At 37.6% G+C, this 25212-nt stretch overlaps 1 protein-coding gene and 1 non-coding gene across 4 annotated transcripts in view; both read right to left on the bottom strand.

The window, feature by feature from the left end:
* Positions 1-25212, bottom strand: part of LOC136830711 (terminal nucleotidyltransferase 5C) — an 826400-nt gene that overhangs the window by 37623 nt on the left and 763565 nt on the right. The window contains exon 1 of one of the 3 annotated variants that reach the window (XM_067090499.1): positions 19316-19559. The exons of 1 other annotated variant lie outside the window; for it this stretch is intronic. Coding sequence is in view for 1 of the 2 variants with exons in the window: in XM_067090498.1 (XP_066946599.1) it covers positions 19321-19389 (69 nt within the window). In the remaining variant the exon portion in view is untranslated. Of the gene's footprint in view, positions 1-19315; positions 19560-25212 lie in introns of those variants that run through there. One more of the 3 variants, XM_067090498.1, reaches the window with a different exon arrangement.
* On the bottom strand, positions 4642-4714 carry TRNAR-CCU (transfer RNA arginine (anticodon CCU)). Its single transcript has one exon. It is a non-coding gene; the product is annotated as a tRNA-Arg (tRNA).

The raw sequence follows: 25212 nt of genomic DNA, 5'->3' as shown, positions 1-25212 counted from the left end.
AAAAATGCGCCGAAGTTTCTTCGGCGCAATCGAGTTTTCTGTACAGTCGCTACAGCGTATTTGATTAATCAAGGCCACCAAAAATAGATCGATCTTTCCCATGAAACTTAAACCACGGCCCGGTGGTGGCCTATCCTATATCCTTGCCAGAAGCACGATTATGGCTAACTTTCTTAAATAGGATAAAAACTACTGAGGCCAGAGGGCTGCAATTTGGTTTGTTTGATGACTGAAGGGGGGATGATCAACATACCAATTTGCAGCCCTCTAGTCTCAGTAGTTTTTAAGATCTGAGGGCGGACAGAAAAAGTGCGGACAGAATAAAGCGTAGACGGACAGACAAAGCCGGCACAATAGTTTTCGTTTACAGAAAACTATAACTGCTAAACAGAAATACTATAATAAAACAGTTCATTCGTCATGGTAGGCGTGCTTAAGTACTCTACGAACAATTTAATATATAATATGTACACAATCTCAAATATCAGAAAATTCCATTGATAAATTTACAAATAAAAATATCTAACATTTGAAAATCATCTTAAAACAATCAGAAGTCCAATCAGTCTGGAACAAATGTTTTTTAATCAAGTGAACTAAGGATTCGATAACATATTTTTCTCTTTTTGGATACAAACATAATTAATGGGACATTCCACGACGCACCCAATTATTTACACGACGTATTTTTACTCGGGTAATTCTTGATGTAACATCAATTTGTATATTCTCTGAAAACTGGACAACTGCTTTATAATACTAAAAACATAATTCATTATATAAATGTTATAGTAAGTAACCAGGTAATGAAACAAACATCAAGGTGTATTAACACAAACATTCACGAGACAATAAGGGTTCAGGGGCTTAGTTTTTTATTTTTAAAGGAGCGAAAGCAATGACTTGCAAAATCTACTACAGAGATTAATGAAAGTCACGACGAGTGACTACAATGGCTCGAGAGGAATGCAGGATTTTGAAATAAGTGAAAAGTGTCAGCGAGTATGGCCGGCAGAATTAAAACCCACAATAAAGCATGCGCTCGCAGTTGCGTGCAAGTGCGTGCGTGCCCGCCCTCAAGCCCGACCAGTACATACAAGCACACTGATATATATTCTGGCGTGTTTAAAGTACTTATTCAATTTGAGTAATTAAGATAATTACTTTACTTATTTAAAGTACTTATTTAATTTGAGTAATTAAGATAATTATTTTCTTACAGGATCAAGAGACTGACTTTATGGCAATTTATTAGTTAAGTGTCACAACTCGGGGTATCATTACCCTTGAATTACACTGGCCACCCATTAATGTTTGAATGATGTTTAAAACGTATGTTGTGTCTGCAGCTTTCATGACTTGGCGTCTACGGATTTTCTGTACACAGTGCAGCCAACTAATTGTGTCAATACAAGACTAGCTACAGACTGGTTCAAGTTACAGAGCTAGGGTTCAAATCGAATGCAGGTTTTGGAGTTTTTCAATATGTTCTCCATAATATTGTCCAATAGATTCCAATGGTATCATGAGGACCGAAGATATTAAGTCTTAAGATAACATTGTATTTTCAAGTCTTTAACAGTATTTTATTTAAAATTGTAATTACGTGGATTTGACAATGCACAATAGTGTCAAGGTTCTTCTACGTTTGCACACGTGCCCTACTGAATTGGGCTGTCATCTGAACCAGTTGACTAAAAAATGATTTCATTCACCTTTCACACAGTCCTCCCAGAACTACCTCTCTATCATAATTAAGCGACCTGTCAAACTATCTCAATCTCTTCTCTTGCTAATGTTCTTATAAATTCACATTTACGCAAAAAATGCCAAAATCAAAATGCTGACGAATATAATCCTGACCCAACTGCTCTATCAGAATCAGAATTTGTCCAAATACTAACGTACTTATGGTAATTTGCAAATCTAATCCTCCGATTATCGCAAACAAGGTTACAGTTTAACACGGTTATACACCTATGCTATTTTGAAATTGCCAATCAAAAGGCCAATTTGCGAAATTAATATGCCACAAACAGCAAAAAAATTAAAAAACAAAATAAAATAGTTTCAACAGAATACTGAATGACGCGCGTAGATACTGAAAGAACAAATGGGTATACCCCATTTTTTTTTATTTCCCCGATTTTAAGGAATCTTTAGCCCCTGAATGGACGAGTGCCATAAATCTTTAAGCTGGTGTCGTCATGCATATATTATACTACAAGAAATTTAACAAATTTCATCACGAATTAACAGACTCTTACCTTAGTTTACTTTTATTTACGACAATGACAAAGATTTTTCTTTTATGTATATCCTGATACACGCCTGCACTGGAATGGCGGGGCAATATTAAATATACGGTGGCTTGAAAATTAAGAAGTATTATTTACCGAGTACTTTCACGGGATCTTACAGTCACCTGTCTAGGCTGTTACAAGGGTTGGTCTTGTAATGGTGGGGTGGGGGTGGAGAGGGGGGGGGCTAGGTTAATGGAACAAGAAGTTAAAAGAACCCAAATACAGAGACGAGGCAATGAAGCTGGCTTTCAAGGGAACCTCCAACAGTTTACACAGGCAAGTGGGTCTGCCCCTTTCTTTGCTCGTAATTACTTCACTCTTCTCTCCCTACCTTCTTAACCTAATTGTCTTTCCAAGAGGTTATACCTTACTTTCTCCCAACAGTTTTTCGTTTTTTTTTTTTTAATATTTATTCCACTCTGGCCTGCGATTCAAAATAAATTTTATGACCGTTTAGCTTAATTAAACATTACACTAAAAGAAAAACTCCCAACGTCTGACCATTCAAATACGTCCGAGTTACTCGAACGCTTTTATAAAAGCACTGAAAGATAATGAGGGGTTTCTTTTTACTTCCAGCCAGCCAAAACGACCTTGCGGGTGGAAAATTATTGGAAGAACAGGTTATTTAACGGACAGGAGGTGCGACAGAGGAGTGAGTTTATTCGCAAGCATGCGATCACAAGCAGGCGTGTATAGGGGGGAACCCATTGTCTGAAGAGCGATTGTGACACTCTCCAAATGTGTGTGTGTGTGTGTGTGTGTGTGTGTGTGTGTGTGTGAGCGGTACTTCAAACTCTGCTTTCCATTCTCTCATGTGCGGCCGGAGTGCTTGTTCCAAGCACGAGCACAAGAGGGCACGAGGCGCAAACTTAATGAAGACGGATTTAGTTTTGCTAGCCATCACACCAGTAAAAAGGATGTCTGCAGACAGCTATAGCCTCTCTCTCTCTCTCTCAATAATTATATATATATATATATATATATATATATATATATATATATATATATATATATATATATATATATATATATATATATATATATAAATCTGAGGTGAATTAAAATAATGAATCATCACAACGTAACTGGGAAAACCAAACGAACCGGTAATTTCTGCAAATGGCTATAAATTTTACTGATAAAATACCAAAATTAACCTCAAGTGGGATTCGAACCCCCAATCCCTGGCTTAGAAGGCCAATGCCTTATCTCTTGGGCCACAGGGACGTTGCACCTGACACACCTGCAATGATTAAGTTTTAAAAACACGGTTTATCTTGTTACGTAAGCTAGCTTTCAAGGTCACTAATTTCTGTGTTGAATCTCGATGTTAAATTCCCGTTTTTTTTTTTAAATCGTACAGCAACCGTAGGATCCTATTAAAAGTAAACCTTCAATATTAAAGTGCCGAGTTGTTCCAGATCAGATTTCTCTCCCAGACTACACACACACACACACACACACACACACACACACACACACACACACACACAAGTCCTAACCGCCCCTACAACTTAACTAATCACACACCAAATACGTAACCAACTTTTGCCATGTGTCATCAAATTGCAATAAAAATCACGTGACCTGTTTGGATTTAACAAAAACGTTTGAAGTTAAACACTTTTTTAACTTGTAAAAATAAAAGTGCTTTATGCTGCAATTACCCTAACTACTTCCACCGACCAACACAGCGAACGCTGAACGAGCACCAGTTTCGTAGGCAGCAAACAAGCAATTAATAAAAAAAGATTTTAAATGAACATTAAAAAATACAAAAGCACTGGGAACTTACGACTTCCGTTACAAGTCGAGGGTCGCGGGAAATAAAACTATCAAGGAATGTGGTTATTGGTTGTGTGTATGCAATGTCGTCCTTGAGGTTTGAGGGCCGAACCGAAGACAACGCAAGGGTCTTTCTTTGATTTTACTAGCACTACCTACTAACTGAAGATAAATATAACTCGCTATATACATACGCTAGTCACCTCAAGCGATAAACCGTTAGTTGTCAGCACACAATGCACACAAGTCATCTGACGAGCAACCCAGCTAATGCTTTATCCTACAGTTAAATATTTTAACTAAGAAAAAATCCTTAAGTCGGGGTTAAATCTACCATAGTGTAATAATTATTATAATCATAAATGGCATTGGTAGTCTATTCTTTAATGAGAACAGGCATTAAATCCTCAAACTGAACTAAACAATTACTTTAGTTCTAGTTTCTACCCAGTTAGAGTTATAATTGCTTACTTTACACCTCCTTTCCTCGAAACAAATGACCCTAGGAGTATATTAACTCTTCCTCCACTAAAGAAAAACCGAATTCCACAACCCCTGGTGGGACTCGAACCCACAATCCTTGGCTTAGGAGGCCAATGCCTTATCCATTGGGCCACAGGGGCGGTTCGGGAGCGAGACGATTCATACTGCATCTAAGGTTATTTTTTTTCTTACTGTATTAAAACTTATTTTTTCTGATTTCTAATTCAATGTAGCTTACGCTGGGGTGAACAAGTTAACATTCAATCAGTCTGCAACTTTTTAAAACGAAATAGTTTATTACTTGGCTACCTGGAGAAAAATGTTGCTATTGTGAGGCTGGCCGAGAGAGAGAGAGAGAGAGAGAGAGAGAGAGAGAGAGAGAGAGAGAGAGAGAGAGAGAGAGAGAGAGGGAAAGAGACCCAAGAGCTCCATATTCAGTTGGAGAGACAGAGAGAGAGCAGAGAGAGAGAGAGAGAGAGATCCATATTAATTGCAGAGAAAAAGAGAAACAGTTGAGAGCTCCATGCTCAACTGGAAATAATCAGAAGAGGAGAGACAAAGAGTGGCTATCCACATTAACTGCAGAGAAAGGAAACACCTAAAAGCTCCTTGCTCAACTAGAGAGAGAGAGAGAGAGAGAGAGAGAGAGAGAGAGAGAGAGAGAGATTAGGAAACATTTCATGAAATGGGCATTGTAAGTTATCCTATTTAGTTGAGATATCTAAATAATCAGAATGGTCTACAAAGGTGGCTACCCTTTTGAGGCCTAAAATGCACTGAACGCATTATAAATTCAAAATAAAATACGGAGAATATACTATAAAGGTACTGAACGCCGTAATTAAACAATAATGATAACCAAGAACGAATTAACCTAAACTCTTCTCAACGAACCAGTAACCTTTAAGTACGCCAGGATCAAATGACGGAAGGCCAAGGAACATATCAATTAATCGAAGACACTACAGTATACGACTATTTACAGATTATACTTCAGTGCTCTGATTCTCCATACCGGTTTGCCCCCTGATGCTGAATATTAAAACGACGTTAAAACTGTTCTCGTTACAGATTGGGGAGGTTAGGGGAGGGGAGGGAGTTTGATCTAGTATGATACGGCTTTTAAGAGTTGCATGATGAAATTGGAGAAATAAAACCCGACCGAAATAGAGAGAGAGAGAGAGAGAGAGAGAGAGAGAGAGAGAGAGCTACATTTACCTGTAGAGGGAGAAAGAGAGAAACCCAAGAGAGCTCCATATTCAGTGAGAGAGAGAGAGAGAGAGAGAGAGAGAGAGAGAGAGAGAGAGAGAGAGAGAGAGAGAGAGAGAGATCCACATTTACCTGTAGAGGGATAGAGAGAAACCCAAGAGAGCTCCATATTCAGTTGGAGAGAGAGAGAGAGAGAGAGAGAGAGAGAGAGAGAGAGAGAGAGAGAGAGAGAGAGATCCATATTAACTGCAGAGAAAAAGAGAAACAGTCGAGAGAGCTCCATGCTCAACTGAGAGAGAGAGAGAGAGAGAGAGAGAGAGGAAATCACATGAGAGCGCTCATGCTCAATTGTAGAGAGAGAGTACAAACACCTGGAGACGGCTACCAACAAAACTGGAGAGAGAGAGAGAGAGAGAGATCCACATTAACTGCAGAAACACCTGAGAGAGCTCCTTGCTCACATGAGAGCGCTGCTCAATTGTAGAGAGAGAGAGAGAGAAAGGTACAAACACCCGAGACGGCTACCAACAAAACTGGAGAGAGAGAGAGAGAGAGAGAGAGAGAGAGAGAGAGAGAGAGAGAGAGAGAGAGAGAGAGAGTCGAGGAAAAAAAATTAAAACAGAACAAGCCTGAAGGGAACTGCATCAACGCGGGGTGTGAGCAAATTAGTGGAACGGAATACATTACACAAGGACGAATCCAAGGATGGGAGAGAATGACTCGGCAGTGCATTCGATCTGAACAAAACTGAGGAGGGAGGAGGAGGAGGAGGAGGAGGAGGAGGAGGAGGAGGAGGAGGAGGAGGAGGAGGAGGGAGGGAGAGAGAGGAGGAGAGAGAGGGGATCGGGGGGAAACTGTTTTGATTGTGGTTATGGGGGCGTGAGTCCTACTAGACAGAAGTAAGAGCATAATCGGAGAGAGAGAGAGAGAGAGAGAGAGAATCTGACACTGAAGCATGAAGGCGACAACGAGGTTTTAACGAAGTGGACTGTCGATGGACAGATACCTGCGGCGGGTGGAGCCGTTGCAAAGGCAAATCCCAATTACTACTATTCTCAATATTCAGTTACGGTGACCTTGCCTTTCCTTCATCTTTCTGTCATACTTTTTCCACTAACGTCGACCGTTCTGTCAAGCTTTCGTTTTTATTGAAAACCTGATTTAAAACTGATATGTCACAGCAAACTTACTCTTTGACTAACTATAGGTTGCAAGATTGAATTGACCACTGATCCACAAAGCTTAGGAAATCTGGCCATATAGTGTCACCTCAAAATTCATTACTCATGGTCACTTTTCCTGACGAGCTCAAAAGATCACTAGTTATTCTTGTTTTAGAGTAATAAATGCTCATTCATAGGAGGATATGAAAATAGCATGAATGGACTACAGTAACAGTCAGTCCCTATAATCGTCTACCGAATTAATTACTAAGTGTTAATGGTTTCATTAACAATGCAGACAAACTAATAATGAATAAATGAAATACACACCAAAATAAGCATAAATACATGCAAATATAGATTAACATAACTCGGACGTAACACAAAGGTATTTGGAAAACTTTTGAGTACATGGTACCCAAAATACCAGTTAAGTTCTCCCAAGAACTAAAAATACTGTGAAAAAAAACTCACATATAAGAACAAGTTATTCAAACTGCTGTACACTAAACTAACGGGACTGGCCGGATGGACTTAAAAGAGAGCTTCCAAAAGTAGAGGATGATGGAATGGAATATAGAATTTCGGCCAAAGGCCAAGCGCTGGGACTATGAGGTCAATCAGCGCTGAAAGGGAAGTTGAGAATAGAGAGTTAAGTATACCTTAGTTTAACCAGACCACTGAGCTGATTAACAGCTCTCCTAGGGCTGGCCCGAAGGATTAGACTTATTTTACGTGGCTAAGAACCAACTGGTTACCTATCGACGGGACCTACAGCTTATTGTGGAATCCGAACCACATTATACCGAGAAATGAATTTCTGTCGCCAGAAATAAATTCCTCTAATTCTTCATTGGCCGGCCGGAGAATCGAACGCGGGCCCAGCAAAGTGCTAGCCGAGAACGATATCGACCCGTCCAATGAAGAACTTGAGAATAGAAAGGTTTGAAAGGTGTAACAGGAGGAAAACCTCAAAGCAGTTGCACTATGAAACAAGTGTTAGGAGCGGGTGGATAGCAGGATGGAAGAAAGAGAATATGAATGCAGGAGGTCCGGTACAAAGGAATGAAAGGGGTTGCAGCTAGGGGCCGAAGGGACGCTGACAAGATCCCCAAGTAATGCCTATAATGCACCGCGTGAGGTGCACTGACGCCACTACCCTACTACGGGGAAAAGTGGAGGATGATGATGAATAAAAGATAAATACTAAAGATTCCTTAACAGTGTTACAGACTACGTTGCCACCAATTATTCCAAAACTTAAATTACCTACATGCACAGCCAAACACTACGTTAACAGACTACGTTTATATAAACGCACCCAAGGACCCCCAGGTGCTGTAATATTGGTGAAATATATCTGAGGTCTAGGCGCTTCATCATGCAAGGCCTGCATATAGAAGAAAATTGGCTAGCAAAGCCTTACCTCTATATTACAATGGCCTTATGCCATATTTCTCTAATATCCTCTATAGCGTTGGGCTGGCTCTACAAGCCTAGAGGTAACAAGCCACGTGTGGCCATGACATTGGCCGTTCTTATTTTTCCACGAAGCCCCTACCTCACAGGAAAATGGCTAATTGTATAAAACATGTATTCGCCCTCACACTTCATTGGGTGAGAAACAAAATTCAATTAAGTCTGGATCACGTTCTTGTCAGTCTGACCAGCCTTTCCATTCATAGACGTCTGGTATTAGACGTTCATTCATATATACTTTTTGACAAGGACCACTGGAAATGCCAAACTTAAGTGATTTTTGCAATTTTGAGTGAAAGGTCTTTTAAATTTAACTATATAATGTATATACACACACATATATATACACACACACAACAGAATCTGAAGTTATTACCAATTCTTAATCCCGTATTACTTGTTCACAGATTACCTTTTTTGCGTTGTGAAACTCTTAAAAGGCCCGTCAGATTCAATGGGCACGTACGGATTTATTATTCATGAAAGGTTTTGTATTGCCCTGGACATTTACTTTGTACTTTTCTTTTATTCTGAATGTGAATGTGCTACTTTGTTATTTATATCAGGGGGTACGTATATAAATGCCTAGGCTCGTGTACAGTAAAATATTAAGCTGCATACAAGCAGCACGTTGTATAAAGCACACACTTTTGTTGCATACAAAGATGGCTCCGAATATTCCATCTATTTTGCTAAACACTAAAGCTCCACAGATTCTGTCTTTCCATATGCTGTGAAGGTAACAACACAAGACTTACGTTGACAAGCTTAATTTGACAGTTCTAAAGCCTAGTTAAAAACCACGATGCACCTGACAATTCCGCATCTGTATGATATACCGATCCTCGAGTTTTATGAAAAATGATTTAACGGTGCTACTTTGGCTTGTTATCTACGCCGTCAGGTGCTAGTACTTAACATCGTACGGTAACTGTAAAGTAGACGGCCGCATGAAGATATCGTTTATTCAAATAATTTGTCGACCACACAATACAGAAATGGGGGTATATGAAATTCTGATCCCCGAGGGGCTAGTACTAAACACGGCGTCCCAGGAGCTTCCGCCATGTTTAGTACTAGCACCTCTGAGTAGATGACGCGTAGATTAGCCAAAGTAGCACCGATTTACCTTTTCCAACAAGGCAACAAAAAAGGTTGTAACCTGGCCATTTCCCATTTACACTGGTTCTAAGGTAATGAACAAACTGTGCTATCACAAAAGCAATAAAATAATGGCGTTGTTCAAGAGCCAAACTCTATTACAGAAATAGGAAAAGTAAGGAAAACGACCAAATATACTAAACGTCAGCTTCTGGCAACTGAAAAATCTTAATACGTAACAAATACATCATTGTTCCACAACTATGTACCTACTTGGTCACAACAGCAAATTCAATACAACTTTCCATCGAACTAAAAGGGAAGGGACAATAGAGTCTTGGGAAGGGGAGTAAGACTAGCGTAATACTATGGGTGTCCTCCAGTGGGCGTCCTTCCCTCACGGTCTTCCATCAATGGCCGACAAAAACTAGTCTCCCGCATCATCACGAAGTGTCTTCTCACTTTCAGGAAGGACAAAGAGACCGTTCCAGCAGTTCCTTTCCAGCGAAGACCACTCGGAGAAGAGGAAGAGAATTTTCGTCTTCTCCTGGGGGAGAGAGACTATATACTTGGGTCGTCATCTCCTGCTCTTATCCCAAGGGCGGCAAGAAAGCCAAGGGCGTGGGGGAGGGGAAAGACCAGAATGGGAAGAACAAACAGCCGAAGATGACACCAGCATAAGAGGGGGGAAAGGAATGCGGTTATCAACCAGCAAGATAAAAGGTCGTTCAAATCCAGACTTCCTATGGTTTATCTACGAACAATTAAGCTGACGAACTTGAACTTGACACGCGAACAAACTTCCTTACTCGCTTGCCAAACGCCTTAATCATTTAACAAGTATATCATCAGTAATAAATGTGTAGTTAAAATAAAAGATTACTCAGTTTCCGGTATCTCTGCTAAATGTTGATTTGCGTTATTCACACAAGGGACTAAATACTGTACATAAAGATGTTCGTACATAGGCCTAGGATAAATTCATTCGGAGAGGTCTTGGTGTAAAAAAAAAAAAAAGGTACTAAAAGTGACCCCAATAACAAAGCAAGTTCTTTAGATTCTTATAATGTGGCTTCAACACAGGGCAAGTCGACTAAATAGTGAGAATAAGAGTCATATTTCTGGTGAGGGGTGTTCCATTTAACTAACTTTTACAAATGGCCTGATTAAAGTCAACAGCAATAACACCACCAGAACCAAAATAAATATACCAAAATCAACATACATGTAATCCCTAGACCAAAGAGTTCCTTTACATCACAGATGTATCATGACAATAACAAGGAATACGAAGTGCAAATGTCTATTTTTATTTGGAAAAAAAAAAAAGTCTCCTAAACACTTTGCGAAGCAGTACAAAACGAAAATTGAAGAGACGAATTTACTACTCTTGGAACATAGGTCCTACTCTTTCCATATCAGTTCTACTTCCCTGACCATTTTCATTCGGATAAAAAATGGTTACTGGCCTGGGTAGCCCGGACCATCAGTGTCTATGTTACATAAACGTCACAAGCCTAAACAGGGAAATTATATCCAAACTGGCAACACAAGGCCTCCAGGTTATTCAAGAAGATAGGCAGGAATTAAAAAGGTGTGAAACATTATAACTAAAACAAAAAACCCTTTAGACATCCACTGAACCAGTTACGACACTGAAAACTGTAATTTTCAATGGATGGATAAAAAAGTGGCCAGTATGACACAACACTTGGCCCATCAAACAACCACGAATTGATGGTCAAACTGTTTCTGTGAATGAACTAATGCTGCTACTACTACTACTACAACTATTACACATGAAGTCATACGAGAGGTTTACTAGACATTACTTAGAGGGTTTGAGATATATATAATATATATATATATATATATATATATATATATATATATATATATATATTGTGTGTAATCCACTCATAACGACAAATAAATTGTTTATGCACCGTGATCTAAAAAAAAAAAAAACTGTCCACTTGCTAAACTCAACCTTTCTGAAGCATAGTAGTTCAAAGCACCAACAACGAACCTGTTACAATTCTTTAAAAAAAATTACTTGAAGGAACGACAATGTGAAAAAGTAAGCTTTGCGGAAAATCGCGTTCCTGCAGCTTCAAGCATCTTCACTGTTTAATAAACTCCAAAATGATGTTAACCTTACCTTCAAATTCTACGTGACACACGAACGTTTTACACATCTTTAAATGGCCGAGTGCGCATGCGCAAAACAAACGGGACACAAGCCTCAATCATCGGTCTAGTAGGCATGGTAACAAAACGGTTAGAACAACATAGTAAGCTGGGTCCCCTCTCCCGGTGAACCGGCGATCCACTGAAGGCTGATAAAAACTTGGTCAGCCTCGAGGGAAATTAGTACTTGTTGCGAAGGGCTTTTTCCTCCAGAGCTAGGGATAATGCAATGTGGGGGGCAGAAGGAGGAAGGTGAGTTGTAAATACTGAGCTTCTACTATTCTGCCTAACATGGGGGCTTCATATCAGGAAACGCAATATAAATGGAGATTAGACCCTTTCAAGATATTTTTGTATATTGCACCAATTTCTGTTGAACCTCGGTTGGATACGAGCGCCAATTATTTTCTCCAATGAAAATAAGTTTCATTTTTTCATGGTTTGAAAAAAAAAAATAATAACCGTATGCTTGTAAACACACACAGAAGTAATACGCTAGCTATACTGTTGATTATCCTTCAAGTGATGTTAGGCAACGGTGGATCTGGTCAACACTTTGATGGGCGTCACCACTAAAGCGACCCATTATTAATAATTAAAAATAAAACTCTTGAAACCCGTTAGGCCACAAATGGTCAACTACGTCAGTTCATAGAATCCTAAGCATAAAAACTAAAGGTAAAAGAATTTTCCAGTATTTTAACAACCAGCCTAAAAATTGGTTATATTAAAAAATCTCACTGTTCCGATTTAGCAACAACTAATATAAGACATTTAAACCTTTGGTGAAGGTAGGCGCACATTAGACCTAACCACCCCAAGACTATGTAACTGACAAAACCAGTCTCAAAAAATGGCCAGAGTTAATGATTCTGAAAAAAGAAGAAGACACGCAACAACAAAATGCTCATTTAACAACTCCAAATAGGCATGATTACGACAGCCGTTTAATAACCATACAATCAACACGAGGCCTATTCGTCAATTCCATTCTCATAAAAAATCGTCAGAACTTGGGGAAAAAAATACTTGATAACCTCAACATGTACGTCCCATCACCCAAAGACTCGAATCTTCCCAAAACAGCAATATCTAGTGTAAATACAGTTTTATAATCCTTCTAAGGAGTCAAGATAAGACGAATCACCTAAATGCCAAACGAGATACTGAGGTTTGTCTGGTCAACGCAGAGAGAGAGACAGACAGACAGTGAGACAGAGAAATTCAATCATGACGCGAACAATAAGGCATTTCTTATGCAGTGCTGTATCACTACTTCATAAACAGTCTCAACCTTCCATTACAGTACTTAACTGGAATGCCCAGATTTCCTTTTGTTATACAGTATTTGAACTCATGGAGGCGAAAAGCTAAAATATTTATTTCCAACACCCTCCAGCGGCGTAGAGAGTCACACCAAAATCAACTTGAGAAAATCATAGCGTAATAGCTTTAAATATGACTTAGAAAATCGTATTGGCAAACCGCGTAACAACTCACATACAGAACCCTTGGCTAGTAAATGCGTTCGTTGTCTCCTACCATTGACAAAAATGTTGACATTATTCTAGGAAAAGACCAATTTTCAGAAACAGCTGATACTAATCTACCATACAGTTTTGTTTAAAAAAAAACCAGCTCTTCTCGAGTTTGCTTCTCCAACACAGGGCAAAGATATCGCTTATAATAAGCAGCAGTTTTAAGAATGGACGTGTTGAAAATCAATTACTATTACCGCTCGTAACAAAAATGTTTTTTCCTGGATACACGGACTGTCCGAGTTTGTTTACTAATACAGGTAAGACAATAGTTTATGATTGATTACAATGAAGCCATATCATCAATGCAGCTAATATTCTGAATTCGTTAGCTAACCTACGACTGCAAATCGCTGAATCAGTGGTTAGGCCCAAATATACAGTTCTGTTGATTGAACTTTTCATCAGTTTTATTTGAAAAAAAAAAAAAAATTACATTGACATTCCTGGATATTCAAGAGCTTAATTTTGCGAACTACAATGATACAACATATATCAGCTAGTAAAAAATGCCAGCCGTTCAATGTCTGCAGCCTCAACAGACAACCATGACGAACCATTGTTTTTCTAGGTATGCAATGTAGCTATCAACTGGCAGATTTTTCTGTACAGTATTTACAATAGTAACTATTGTAAAAGTTAAAAGTTACAAATCAACAAAAACACCAAAACACTTTAACACAAACCTAAAACTCAGTACACCAACACTGTTTACCTTTCAAGTAAAATTACCTGACCTGTCCAACACTGATTTTGCTTAATGAAATTTAGTCTGTTAGCCAAGCACAGGTGCACGTACGGTCAAAGCGCCCAAGATAGTGAAAAGAGGGAGTTGGAGTGCTTGGAGAATAGTGTAAAGAAATCCAGAAAATAAAGGAGAATAAATCCAAGTACTGTACGAGTATCTGAAGTGGAACTGGGAGAAAACCCTACAGTTGCTGTAAGAAGTAATAGTGAAGAGACGTTGGCCAACAATGACCAACAGAAGCAATATTCCCTTCAGAAAAATAAACTGGACAGAAAAAAGCCTGTGCTTCTTTTACTTCTGGCTCTACATCATCAAAAGTCTGTAGTGAGAGATGTGGGCTCAGAAAACTGATAAGGTACTGAATTTCTATTTAAAAGATATGAGGAAAAGGCATTTCCATGGACAGCAATGTGCCGCACTTAAAAAAGGTCAGCCTATATTAGGGCTTTTCAAAATCTACCTCAGTCCTGAACAGTCCCAGATCATCCATTAAGTAGTGTGTGAAAGAAAAATTTAAAAATAATAAAGTTCAGCTCAAAAGTAAAATGTCAAAATAATGCCATTCGCCAATTTTTGAACAACCTGAAGATCACTAAGGAACCCTGATAATGATGAGAAGGCTTTAAAAGGCAAATCTTTCTGTCCAAGTATTTCACTCTGCTGTAAACAAGATATGGTGCCCCACTCTTTCTTGTTGTCTTGAAACCTGGTTCTTGGGAGTAGCCTACATGAGTAGTTTTTGTAGTACACAACTCCCGTTTTTGTGTGACTGGAAGCCTTTCCACATATTAACATGTGCCTGACCTTCCATGCTTAAAAATCTTTTGCCTGCCTTTTATTTAGTGAAGGAAGGTCAGACACATGCTAATATTGGAAAGGCTTCCAGTCACACAAAAACGGGAGTTGTGTACTACAAAAACTACTCATGTAGGCTACTCTCAAGAACAAGGTTTCAAGGCAACAAGAAAGAGTGGAGCACCATTATTTACAGTAGAGTGAAATACTTGGACAGAAAAATTTGCATTTTAAAGCCTTCTCATCACAGACTATGCACTTAACCTTACAGAATCTTTAGAACATTAAATTGAAGTTCTAGTTTTACCTTCCAACATGACAATGCCGCAGCCTCTTACTAGGGTATAATCTGGGGTGAAAGCTACTTACACAAGTCTGGTGCTTGACTGCATCCAAACATTCTAACCTATATACTATTTATGCTTAAAAGTTTCAGTATTGCAGATGCAATTTCATTAAGTCTGCAATGGATGAAGTGAAATCAGAAATGGTCAATCCATATTGGAAGCCTTTGGGGAGTGATTTCCTATGCGAGTTGTTTCTTTATTCAACCTTTAAGACCTACAATATTTGTATCTCTTAACAAACATTATACTACTTATATTGCAATATTGATGGGGTACACTAATTTAAGCAAATTAATGTTCAACAATGTTCTCAACACAAATTTGCAGAACACAGTAAACTCCATCAATATACATTATGTACAGTACAGTAATTATAGGTTTTGTCCATCTGGAGGGATGAATGGATAGCATTCTCTCGGTAAAAAAAAATTACAATGGACCTCTTACTGGGATAAGGCAGTAAAAATCTGCTGTACAGAACTAAACAACCAAAAATAAGGCGGATATATGATTAACTTACTGGTGATTAATACATAACCTGACCTACAATGCAGTATTCTACTTGACGAGTGGACGCATTCCCCTAGCATTAACTTTTTGCTGTACATTCAAATAAGTAAATCTAAAATGCCACTTGGTTAAATTTTCACTGTACAGTGTACTATTTTTTAACAAAAAGTCATGACTGTTTGGCATTCTACAAATTGGTCACAATTCCTGGCATTTTTTCTTTCGAGTACATTATAAAATTTTCTCTTCTTGTCAAGTGTAACAACTTTCTTCCACTGCAAATATGAAATACATAATTACCATCAATACTGGCATTAAGTAGAAATTTCTGTATATTTAGTTGACATAATGGCTAAATTATTACTTTTATTTTCTGAAGATAAAATATGCTAATACATTAGCTTCATTAATAACTTACAAAAAAGATTATGGTGGGAGGTGGGACACTGAGAAGGAAGCTTCACAAGCTGGGAAAACATGACACCCAAGTTCATTTAAGGCTGGGGAAGGTTAGGTTAGGATTTACCTATACTGTATATAAGAACGATAACACAAATACGAGACCATATTATACAAAAACCACAAGGGTAATACCTGTACAGTGTATGTACATTATGTCAATTTACTGCCAAATTAGGTTACCTAGGAGGTGACTTTACAAGTGAAAGAGGCTAAGGTCTTACTAATTATCTAAATTTGAATTTAAAGACTGACGGAGAACATCATACTGTACTTACTGTACATGTGTATTGTTTCTGAAAATTATGATTACTTAGGTGATTTATTATGTGAAATAAGGGTTTTTGATTTGCGATTTTACCATAACAGTTTGTTAATCCATTACACACACTTCTCACTCTGGGATACCACATACAGAAACCACAGTCTTAGGAGGACTCAAAACTTTCAAACCACCAATATTCTCTGTTTTTAAGACGAAACCCTTACAAACACCTATGATTTGTATTCTGTAAAATATACACTGACAGATCAGTTTACCTTATGTATACTGGCACCACCCTACTTGCGAACTTTCAACTTACAAACATTCAGATACAAACAAAAGGGATTGCAAATTAAAATAGTGTTCAGAGCCCTCCCCCTTGCCATCAGTAAGGTAAAATTTTGTTCTACGTGCCTATTCTATAAGATACAGTACTTACTGTATGTAAAGTGAATTGTGTTTTAGGATAAAAAACCTACAGTACTGTATTGACTCTATATCATCCTGTACTTAAATAGGTGTGAAAAGTACAGTAACCAAGTTTCCGACAATTCAACATACGTCCGGAATGTAACTCATTTGTAAGTAGAGTGGTGTCTGTGTGTCAGTTTTTAATACGGTTTTACTTGTGTAAAAAATGTAATTTTAAGATGGTGATATTCTATTGGTACTGATAATAAAATGTGAGACTGTAGCATATGAACACACTAAACAAAGATCTACTTAAAAATAGTTTGTAAGGTGTTCTGTTGTGGTACACAAATACATGAGTGTATACTGGTACATGAAGGCAGTGTATATGATCACCCTTTTATGACTTTTCAAGCCCAATTCAAAAAACATACAAAAGACATGAAACACTTAAAACTGATGCATTGTATGTAAAAAGGACAAAATATTAATCTGAATCAAATACTGTACAGCAAGTATGTTCAGATCATTGGTGTTTCTAGGTTTCATTTGCATTACAGATGCACTGGTGTTTTGGGAATTTTAACGGACCAGTCATGTGGTCAGAGTACGTTTTATTGGGATGCACAAACAAATAATTCAGCCCCTTTTGATTGTGGTGCCCTAAGTCAGGTTAGGTGGGGTTGTACAGAGGATGGCAAGATATTACCTGAAAACTTTTGTTAAGTCCGAGGAGGTTAGGTTAGGATGCAGTCACATACTTCAATTTAAGATTGTCTTCCCCAAGACAGGTAGGATTCATCATCCTAGTTATTCTTATTAACCCATTCAATGCTCCCTGAGTATTAGGACTTACAGGGGTTAACCACCCATTCCCGACATTTTTCAAATTTTTCTAAATAACTATCATAAAACACAGTATAAATGTAATCAAAATGAGTAAGTTCATATGCTTGACATCTGCATATGTCAATTTCTGAAACATACTTTAGCTCCATACCCAAACATTTTTGATAAAGTCACTTAAAACAAGGAGTTGTCCCAATTAACTATATACAATGTAGGCAAATATCAGCAAATTTTCAAAATGTACCACACTAGATAGGTTATGACTCATGGCCTGCACAAGGTTACAAACAGTTTACACAAAGAGAAGTTGTACCAGATCAAGTAACCGTAAAATTAGGCTATGGTGCCTAGGCTAGGTCCCTGCTCAAGATATGAGCGTTCAGTTGTTGTTTAGTTATGTAACCCTATGCTACAACAGGTCAAAGCGGCAAACCCAGTCACACCTGAGTTAGGCAACGATGGGTTAGTCCACATAAAGCTACACTTCAAGTTGGCAATACTGGGCTACCCACAGTCTAGCTAGGCTATGTAATGCTCCAGCAAACCAGATCTAGCTGTGAATGCTTGGTACAACAGGCATCACTAATGTAACACAGAATGGGTTGGAAAATGTTAATACTAGCAAGTCACATCCAATTTTATCTAGACTGTGATAGAGTTTATGGTAGTAAAATCAGGTACTGTAAACCAAGGCACATGATGGATAAGTTAGGTAGTTTGTTTGGCTAGGCTATTATAAAATATTTAAATTATGAGATCATTAAAACCATATTCGTTAAATAAAATAAATTTCAAGCAAAGGAAGCTTTAACATAATCTGCAATTTAAATTTATCTTTGCCGAAACTCAAAATACGGTACTAGCTTAGGCCTAGGTTTAGGCCTAAGCTGAAATTTGCACTTTAGTGTTTTCTCATTTCATAAGGTTATCCAGGTATTAATTTAATTTACTACTAAGGCCTACACAAGTTAAATGACAGAACAACACGTTACAAGGGTAGCCTAAAAGTATCAGTTCCTTCTACTCAATATCATTTCCCACAATATATATAAAACCACTCATTTCTTTAGGACTAAACAGAGCTTTTCTTGCAACTTCCTACTTGGGTTAGGCCTAACTATGCTAAAAAAAATTTAATTCGCTCCTCATGTTACTAACAAAAACAACCAATTCCAGATGTTACCAAATGAAAAACCGTCACAAAATTAAGTCACGCTACGGCACTTATAGGCCTACTGCTTATTAGACATCTTGGCTTCCTCCAGGGTTCCGGAAACCATTCTAACAATATTAAATTAATATTTCACATTAACTTAATTATGTTAGTTAAATGACGTGAAAATTCTATCAAATACGATATCAAATAACATTCTAATTTACGCCATTTTAAAATTTCACATTAACTTAATGTTAGTTAAATGACGTTAAAGTTACATCAAATACGATAATTTCATATAACATTCTAATTTACGCCACTTTCGACGCCATGCGGGTAACATTAATATATTTACCTCTTCGCACCGTAAAATAAAAGGCAGCACCATTCGCCTAATCCTTGCTACCCACAATTCGTTCAACATTACTTCTCCTGCACCCAATTTAAAAGGCAACGCCACCGACCTTAATCCTCCATTCATTCAATCAATTCCAAATGCTAATTCACATCTAATCCCTTACCTTACCGGCAATGCACGCAACCAACTGACCGACAGGCTAGCACTTGAACCAAGACAGCGACAAACAACACCCATAGAAGACTCGCAAAGGAGTCCTGGGCATTCTGGTGGCCAACCTGACGAAGCAGCAGAAGCAGAAGCGACGGAATAATGTAATTATGTAATTCGCCTAACGAGTCGTTGAACGAATTGGGTCGTTCTAATTGATGCGGTTCGCGCTCTACACTGGGAAGACGACGGCGGTCATTTTGAAAAGTCTGTTGCAAAGGTAGAAGATGTATATATATTCTTTTAAATTTGTTTGTATCTTGCATTGAATAAATGCTAAAGGGGCTATCACTTTATATATATGGGTGTGGTCTCTTTTCAAAGGCATCTCACGTCGTCTACTACACCACATAACACATTGGTTCAGTGTGACTAATATCTATGATATTATTTATTAAATTCTTAATAAAATTCGCCTCTATTAAACAGTTACACTTATAGTATGTACTGTGCAGTCTTATTTGCAAAGTGGAACTGTGCGTGTATAGATATAGCTCGCTATAATTAAGTCCGTGGTTCGGGTAGGCCTACTGCTAAGGGTCGACCTAACTGTGATGAATATAAATAAAATAAATAAATAAATATATATAATATATATATATGTGTGTGTGTGTGTGTGTGTGTATGTGTGTGTGTGTGTATTGGGAATCTGATCTCTTGATCAATGGAAAGTGGGAGAAAGTTTTGTTAATATAAATGTTGAAGAAATCGGAGCAGGATATTCGTAAAGGTATTTGAAAACATATTTAAATCAAATGGCTTTTCCTCTACGAGGGGTGCAGCTCAATAGTGCTATCCTATAGTCTGCAAGTCATTTGCTAGTCGCATTCCCTTCTCCAGGATGGCTGCAACCCACTACATTCGACCAACAATAAGAAATATACTGTAATTCGTTACTTCAACATTTGCACACAACTGATTTTTCAAGAAATGGAAAATATTTGAAATAATGTTCCCAATCCCAGGTCTTTAGCACGCAGTGTGTGACCCTGGAGGGTAGGCTTAATACCGGGTAGATAATTCAGCCTTTAAGTACACATACAGTATGCTATGCACAAATCAAACCTGGGTTCTCCTTATTTAAAAAAAAAAGGGGGGGGAGGGGGGTTTTGGTCACAGCACGTTCATATACACGCATTGTATCACACTATATCTATCTTTTTATCTATCTCTATATATAGATAGATAGATAGAGACAGATAGATAGATAGATACTCACCTTTACCAACGAACCAGAACTCACGTTTTCAGTACTTTATATCATACCTGTAATGGTTCGAGCCCCTTACACCCCCCTTTTTTTTTTCTTTCCGGTTTCGTTAACCTTCAGGAGTGGGGCCAATAGCCTCTTGTACGAGTTAGGACTTATCCGTCGCTGTGCACTCATATCCAACCCTCCTTCTTCTGCTTCCATAGTAACAACCAGTTCTGGCTGCTTCTGCTACAGCCTATAATAGCAACCCTACGCTCGCACACTTCCCCCCTACCATAACCCCACCCCCTCACTCCCAGGCGGCGTCTGGCGTCTTGTTCGGTTACTATAAGTGAATCTGAGGCGGTACTGTGTGTGTGGGTGTATGTGTGTGTGTAGAGAGAGAGAGAGAGAGAGAGAGAGAGAGAGAGAGAGAGAGGAGGAAATCCCCTTCAGATTCGGTGCATGTGCTACTAAACGTACAGTACATACGATCTTGAGGGATGTTTTTCTACATGCGCAACTCCTTTTTTTTTTTTTTTTTTTAATCGTAGAGGTGAGTCTACGAGTGCGTTACTGGAACTGAATAAAAAGGAGGTCCGGTGGGTTCCGATAAAAGGGTATTTTGGGGGAGACTTGTATACATTACAAATATTGTTAACACTTATTCACTGCAATGAAAAAATACGGAAGATCCCTGTTATATTTGCTCTAATTTGTTTCACAACTTCAATATCTAGCGAACATATTTATATGTCTGTTTAATCATTTATTAACAATCTTCTATGCCAACTTCCCTAGCAAATGACTGGCATCTTTTGGCACGATTTACATGAACGTACAGTACACATTTGGAACGCTAACAGAAATAACAGAAACCTGTTAGACGATGTTTGCATCTAAAGAACGCTCCCTCTGTGGTACTAAAAGGGAGCTCCGTGTTTATGTGCCCACAGAAGGTAATGAAAGAACACCTCCGTGTGTGTTAATTATAAAAAAGTAACTGAAGAACGTGTTAATGTATATGTGTCAATGAAAGGGAGTCTGACAAGATCCATAATTATTTATTGTGTGTGTGTTTGTGGGTTTGTGTGTGTGTAATGCTGCATCTCAACAGACTGAAAGAGAGAGGGGGTGGATTCACTGGTTATTCACGTCTCTCGTCACCTGAAACCTGACATTTGGGAATTTCGTGTAACACTTTATCGTCCTTAATTGCATATTGTATCCAGTTTCGCACAAGGGTCTGAGTTACTACGAAAGAAGAGAGAGAGAGAGAGAGAGAGAGAGAGAGAGAGAGAGAGAGAGAGAGAGATCAGTATCGGATATTGTGAGGTTCGAATTCAGATTCGCTTTGTTACGTAACCGTAGGGGTCGGTGGTGTTTCACTTTATAGTGTATCAAGAGGTTTTGGAAAATTTGGAGCCTTTTGTCCGTCACAAACAGATCAGTGGATATACAGTATAAGATATATATATATATATATATATATATATATATATATATATATATATATATATATATATATATATATACGAGAAACAACAACGACAGGAATTAAGAAGTAAGCTTTGATGGCTAAAATTCCATATACTTTCAGTAAACTCCACGATGCATAATACTTGTGGAACAGCTGAATAAAGGACTAATAACTATATGAGAAAATCTGAAGTAAGGTTTTACGGCTAAACTTCAATATACTTTCAATAAAATTAATAAATTCCATAAGCATGTCATGATCTCCCTCACCTGCTGAAACAAAAATACTGTGATGGCTAGTTGACTGGCGCGAGGAGTTTGGAGCCGCAGAAAGTTATAAATAGAATTCTGCTTCAGCCTCTTCTTACTAATGCTATAAATATTGTTGTTTGTGTGTTTTTCTTTTCTCTTCATTTGTCGCTTCTTATCAAACAACCCTTTCCCAAGTCAGACGGGCGACTGGCTCCAAAGTGGAGGTGGGTTTCCCACCGACAACTATAAACAAAATCTCCTTACTTTCTCTTCTGGGAACAAGAACGCGTTTGTTGTTGAAGTGAGGCCGAGTATAAAAATTTCTATGGTGTCAACGAAGACACGAGGGTTATTAATAATAGAGAAGCCACGGCTAGAAGTATGCTGAAAAATGCAAGTTAACGATTTCTTCAAAAACGAAAATAAAAATCTTTGGGATAACATTCCCGTTGTTAAATAAAAAAATTATAAGAAATAATATAATTAATAATACTAATAATATTAACATTAATAATATTAATGACGTTAAATTCGGCGTTAATACGCACTAAGTTTTTTTTTTCTCAAAACAAATTCACTGGAGTACTTGGAAACGAATTAACTTTACATTAATTCTTGGAGAACCCTACTGTTTTAATTAACAGATTTTACTGACGACAGCAGTAATTCCGAGTGGTTTTAATTCACGATTTATAGCCATTTTACATAAAAAAAAATCCGTTACCGTAGCTTTTTATGCACGAGAGATACATTTCTACGTAGCTTAAACTTACTACTAAAAAAACACAGCGTAAAGAATAAATACGGGCCTGATATATCTCTCCAATTAATCGACAAAATCTACAAGTCCCCCCAGTTAATCGGTAAAATCTACAAACTCTCCCAAATTAATCAATAAAATTTACAAACTCTCCCAAATTAATCAATAAAATCTACAAACTCTCCCTAATTAAACAATAAAATCTACAAACTCCCTAATTATTCAATAAAATCTACAAACTCTCCCTAATTAATCAATAAAATCTACAAACCCTCCCTAATTAACCAATAAAATCTAAAATCTAATTATTCAATAAAATCTACAAACTCTCCCCAATTAATCAATAAAATCTACAAACTCTCACTAATTATTCAATAAAATCTACAAACTCTCCCCAATTAATCAATAAAATCTACAAACTCTCCTAATTAAACAATAAAATCTACAAACTCTCCCTAATTAAACAATAAAATCTACAAACTCCCTAATTATTCAATAAAATCTACAAATCCTAATTAATCAATAAAATCTACAAACCCTCCCTAATTAACCAATAAAATCTAAAATCTCCCTCTAATTATTCAATAAAATCTACAAACTCTCCCCAATTAATCAATAAAATCTACAAACTCTCACTAATTATTCAATAAAATCTACAAACTCTCCCCAATTAATAAATAAAATCTACAAACTCTCACTAATTAATCAATAAAATCTACAAACTCTCCCCAATTAATCAATAAAATCTACAAACTCTCCCTAATTAAACAATAAAATCTACAAACTCTCCCAAAAAATCTAAAAACTCTCCCTAATTAATCAATAAAATCTAAAAGCGCTGAACCGTCACCTTTCGCTACATAACGAAACCGTAGCAACTTCATTCTTCAAAGCGATTTAAATTTAGGGATTGCTTTAAATATCCTGAGGGGATTCCTCATTTTCGTGAATGGACCACCACTTCATCTCGAGCGCACTCAAGGGGGCAACTCGCGAAACAACGCAGTGTTTTCTCGCTCTTCTGAGAACTGTAATCTTCGCCGCACTGTTTGTCTTTGAGAGCTGAGGGCAGCAAACACAGTATTACTGGCTCGTCTTCAAAGGATATATAAGTGTTCAGTGTCTTTTGTTTAGAAATGACAGACTTAGGTTAAAGTCACGAAAGTTTGATGAGGACAAAAATATAACAATAACTGCTTCATTAGGCACTGCCATACAAAAATTATCCTCTTAAATTTTTGCGTCATACGAGATCTGGAAATAATAAATAAAATTAAATTAAACTGAAAAAATACAACAACGACTGTTCCCAGATGGGCTGACACTCGAATGTCTTAAGGTCATAGACACATTAGGTTAAAGAAAAGGTCATTAATATTAAATAAGAGTGACTTAAGGACACTGACAGTTGTCATGTCAAGACGCTTCTAAGTACTATTTGGGGAAAGAAAGGCAGGGGGTGTGGGAAGATTGGGGGGGAGGGGAGGGAGAGGGATAACTAGTTTGAAGAGCAATATCCTAATGACTCACTCCCCTTTGGGCTTGGGTGGCGCTTACAGTGCGCCTTGTATGGCAATCTGTAGGCGATACCAGCTTTACAACTTTGAAGTTTAGTTTGCTAAACTCCTGATAGTCTAGAAATAATAATAATAATAATAATAATAATAATAATAATAATAATAATAATAATTAATAATAATAATAATAATAATAATAAATATTTAATGGTATCCAGAAACCATAACTACTTTGCCCAGTAGAGTTCTCAAATACTCCAGATCATATTTATTCAATGTTCTTAATGAGTTTCACAATCCTAAATGATCCATCCCTTTCTTTGCTCTCTAAAAGTTCAGTCATCCTGTCAATACGGTTTTGCAGGTTAAAAAGGAGCCGTTACTGAAAGCAGAACAATTACTCACAAACGCAAAGCACAGTGACCTGTGAAATAAAAAGATTAAATATCTGACAACATACTTCCCCAATACTATCTAGTTGCTTAATTACAGATTTTATTTCTCTGAGCATACAAACGTACTAATACGGACAAATAAGTATGCAAGTGTTAAAAAAATAAATATATACATAAATATACTTATACACTAGATAAAATTTTGTTGTAAGGAGAAAAGGACTGGCTCGCCTCCGCAAATGGAAGAATGTTCAT

The sequence above is a fragment of the Macrobrachium rosenbergii genome, chromosome 47 (assembly GCF_040412425.1).
Source record: "Macrobrachium rosenbergii isolate ZJJX-2024 chromosome 47, ASM4041242v1, whole genome shotgun sequence".
In the NCBI taxonomy this organism is placed as follows: domain Eukaryota; kingdom Metazoa; phylum Arthropoda; class Malacostraca; order Decapoda; family Palaemonidae; genus Macrobrachium; species Macrobrachium rosenbergii.
Note: the sequence above shows the minus strand (reverse complement) of the source record. Positions and strands in the feature narration are given on the sequence as shown.